Source organism: Glandiceps talaboti, chromosome 7 (assembly GCF_964340395.1).
Source record: "Glandiceps talaboti chromosome 7, keGlaTala1.1, whole genome shotgun sequence".
NCBI lineage: Eukaryota > Metazoa > Hemichordata > Enteropneusta > Spengelidae > Glandiceps > Glandiceps talaboti.
This window is the reverse complement of record NC_135555.1, coordinates 20,413,894-20,417,768: the sequence shown is the minus strand read 5'-3', so window position 1 is coordinate 20,417,768 and position 3,875 is coordinate 20,413,894. Positions and strand designations below refer to the sequence as shown.

The 3,875-nt window shown below is 37.7% G+C and overlaps 1 protein-coding gene across 1 annotated transcript; it reads left to right on the top strand.

Annotated features, from left to right (window-relative positions):
- The first annotated feature begins 414 nt into the window (after positions 1-414).
- On the top strand, positions 415-3,875 carry LOC144437815 (histamine N-methyltransferase A-like). Its single transcript, XM_078126842.1, has 3 exons — positions 415-639; positions 1,237-1,554; positions 2,718-3,875. The coding sequence occupies exons 1-3, from the start codon at positions 420-422 to the stop codon at positions 3,068-3,070; spliced, it is 891 nt and encodes a 296-aa protein (XP_077982968.1). The 5' UTR covers positions 415-419; the 3' UTR covers positions 3,071-3,875.

The following is a 3,875-nucleotide window of genomic DNA, read 5'->3' as shown; positions in this document are numbered from 1 at the left end:
GTCCAATGTGAGATCTTTCTTTACAAAATAAGTATTATTTACTGAAGCTGAAGTCTACTGTCACTGTTATTTTAATGAAGTGTAAGCTTAACATTGTACATCAGAATGCGGGAGAGGACCGTACACCAAAATACGCACTACGAAAATTCTTTGGTTCATTTCGGGGGCCATGGCATTTTTTGAGAGTGCGAAGGCGGGGGATGGGCTGCGAAAACAAATTTGACTAAAATATTTTCTCCTCACAGGCCTTCCTGTCATATATTCTGAACGTTCCCTAAAACATAACCCCCCCTATAATTCCCTTGGCCCTTCCCTCCATTGAAATTACTGAAAACTCCCCCAGTTGACTTGGCCTGTTTGCGCGGCTGCGCATTGACCTATTTATATATATTAACTAAACCATCGAACTCACTGACGACATGGACGACACATCGGGTTGGTACACACGTTTGTCCTCTGATCGCGATTTGAACGATCGTGCAGTTGCGAATTACAATAGTCATACCGATCTAGATGAGAGAACGTTACATTACTGCACTGATATACTGCCCCCAATTATCATCGAGAATTACTCCAATGGAAGGAAAACTGTCGAGGAGAGTGGCGTGTTTCGGTACCTTGGTATTGGGAGCGGTTCAGGTGAGTCATGTGCACGTGCAAAGGAACACTCACTTCTGCGATTTTGCGTCGAATTTACACTATTTAAAGTCACCCTATACGTATGCAGACGTCAAGTATAGTATGATACAAAACCACATAATGAAGAATACATACTTCACGGACAAAAATAGAAATACAACATAATAAACACAATAGGTGTAATAATAAATAGGTTAATTCATATACTAATTATATTATTGTCACTATACATTCACTGCAAACGTCAGATCAGGTGTACATTTAAAATAGAGTATTGTTAGTGATGACGTCAGCTGCCAGATTATTTGTCCGAAACTCTACCAATTCGTGAATGGCGATAGAGTTCATTTCAGACAATGTGTTTAGTGATGCGGGACTGACTTTTTCAAGCAAGGTATGCGCGCATTGTCATGCACACGTGATAAGGTATATACACAAATACCGTGTATACAGCGTGTCAACACCAAGCCATTTTACGTGATAAATGAACTTTGCGCCATCCTGTCATCAGATGCATTCAGATGACAATAGATTTAGGAATTTAATAGATTATTATTATCATAATCATTATTATTATTAATATTATTATTACATAAGGTTTATACGACATACAACTACTGAAGGAGCTGAAGAAATGGGTGTCATCCATAAAAGCTACGATAGTAGATCCATCTCAAGAATCAATGGAGAAATTTCAACAAAGTATAACCGAAGAAGCAGCAGGTCTAGATGGCGTGACCTTTGAGTTCAAAGTCATGACCATTCAAGCGTTTCAAAGTGACTGGGACGGCGTAGGGTTCGATTGCATCACTGGGTTCAATGTCATGTACTACATTCCTAACCATAATGACGTACTTGCTTGGATTACGTCATCTCTAGCTGACAATGGTACTGTTGTTATTCAAGTTGTAACAGGTAAAACAATCTTTTCTCACTGTGTATGTGATAATAAGGGAAAAATAAAATAAAAATGTTTGTCTCCGATAAAACGACTTCAGCTAGAATTTTATTTTACCTTCAATTTTTAAAATTTACTTCGACTCCAGAATAAGATAGTCGTTGGTCACAATACACGAGAGTTTGACGTGGTGTAAAAAGAAGTACTGGTAGTAATAAGTAACGAGTATAAAGTTGGTGTCAGATTCAGATTCAGATTCAGGTAGCGTTATCTTATGAACGTTATATTGAGTGTCAGATGGCCTCAGATCCGAAGACACCCGACGGACTCAAACCTTTTTGCATCAAAAAATATGTTTAGGGTAGGGGGCTAAAACTAGGGTCGGTCGGGTTATCGGAAAGACACTTTTTTTTTAATTTCTGAAATTTGACCTAGGGATGTTTCGTGACAGACTGTCTGGGTTTCGGATACACAAGTAGTCTCATTCCATGACGCAACAGACACGGCGTTTGTGTATCTAGGGCGTATCACTGAAGAACACTCATGTACAAAAAAAAGATGAATTCAACTTGAAGATTTAACGGGTGTATGGATTTAAAAGGCATATTTACACAGAAACATGGGAAGTGTGTGAATACTAGGTTGATGACACTACTTCAAAGATTATGACAAACAGATTGCTTGATACACAAATACAACAAGGCAGGCATATACTTTCAACCGCAACAGCTTGTAAAAACACGTATACTCGCATACAGTTCACTACAGGGGACCCAGGCTTCTGTTTAGGAACACAAACAAATACCCCTGTACATAGTGACCATTTCGCATATAGGAAAAATATATGATAATTCTTGTTGCATAGAAACATTGTTGGTATTAAATTTCCAAGTTCTTCATTTTTGTCAGTGTTTATGTACATGTGTTGCTTCTGTTTGTTTGTTTGTTTGTTTTGTTTTGTTTATTTGTTTGCGTGTTTTCGTAATCATAACTAGCTATGCCTGAGCCCCCTGTGACAACAGAGATGCCGTTTTGGTGTTAATACCAAGAGACACGTCACTGGGCTTAACACACACACACACACACACACACACACACACACACACACACACACACCTATACACTCATACACATATGGAGATTCTATCTTAAGCATTGTTGTACACATTTTGTCTTTCAGCCGATAACGGTATATCAACACTCTATGCTAAGTTTGCCTATCTTTTCAAGACAAAAGTAAATGTTCTTGGCCAAGACGTGATTGAAGCTTGTCTGAAAAGCTCGGGAGCCAAAAGTGCACATACTATCACCATGGAAGCTAGTATTGATGTGACGGAATGCTCCGATGAGAACGCTGAGGGTGGCAATCTCCTGTTCGATTTCTTCACTCACAGCATTAATTTCAGAAAGACGGCGCCACCAACGTTACTAAATGATTACTTGGAGATGCTGTCCTGTAAAGGAATTGGTGTGGAAAAGGATGGCAAGATGTACATCAATAACAACTGTGATTTCGTCATCGGTACCAAGTGAACTACGTGGTATCAATATTTCAAGTATCAAACTTGATGTGTGCGTTGTTTCTACTAATACAACTCTTTCACTTCTAAGACTCCTTATCACATTATCAAACTAACACACATTGACTCAAACATAAAAGTGGTGCCTCTAATGTAGATTCACGAGATTTTTTTTAAATATATCATATGTACAGTGTTTCAAAATTGTAAGTTTAATAATGATTTGCTTTCTTTAAAAGTTTATCCGAGGACTTCGACGACATCACTGATTACATATACATCCTATTGCAGGCTCCGAGTATTGTTATAAATATCGAACAACAATAAGCTCATTATTCGTATATAAATGTAGACAATTTTGCATATATTAATGAACTTCGGATTACACAATTAGGTGTTATATAAATATGGACCGAAGTGGAATGATATTGTATTTGATTAAATATTACATGAGTGTACTATGACATCCACGTTGATTTCTGTTTGAAAGTGGATGTACAATTAGCATATTATAGCGTTCATAGGCTGAAGCATGTGTAATTTACATATTAAGATCATACTTCATGTACACCAAAAGTAACCCATAAAGACGTTCAGAGCCTCTTTTTATTTTTGACAAACTGTAAATCTTCACATTAAAAATTATTATACCATACACAAGTGAGGATTTTGTCTTTGAATAGAAAATATGGATTATAAACCCTGGTCGTGTCTACGTCACTGGTTCTGTCGTTCCACATCACGACAATCCGTGTCTACGTCACTGGTTCTACGGTGCGCGAAATAATTACGAGTCAAAACGTACCAAATCACCATTA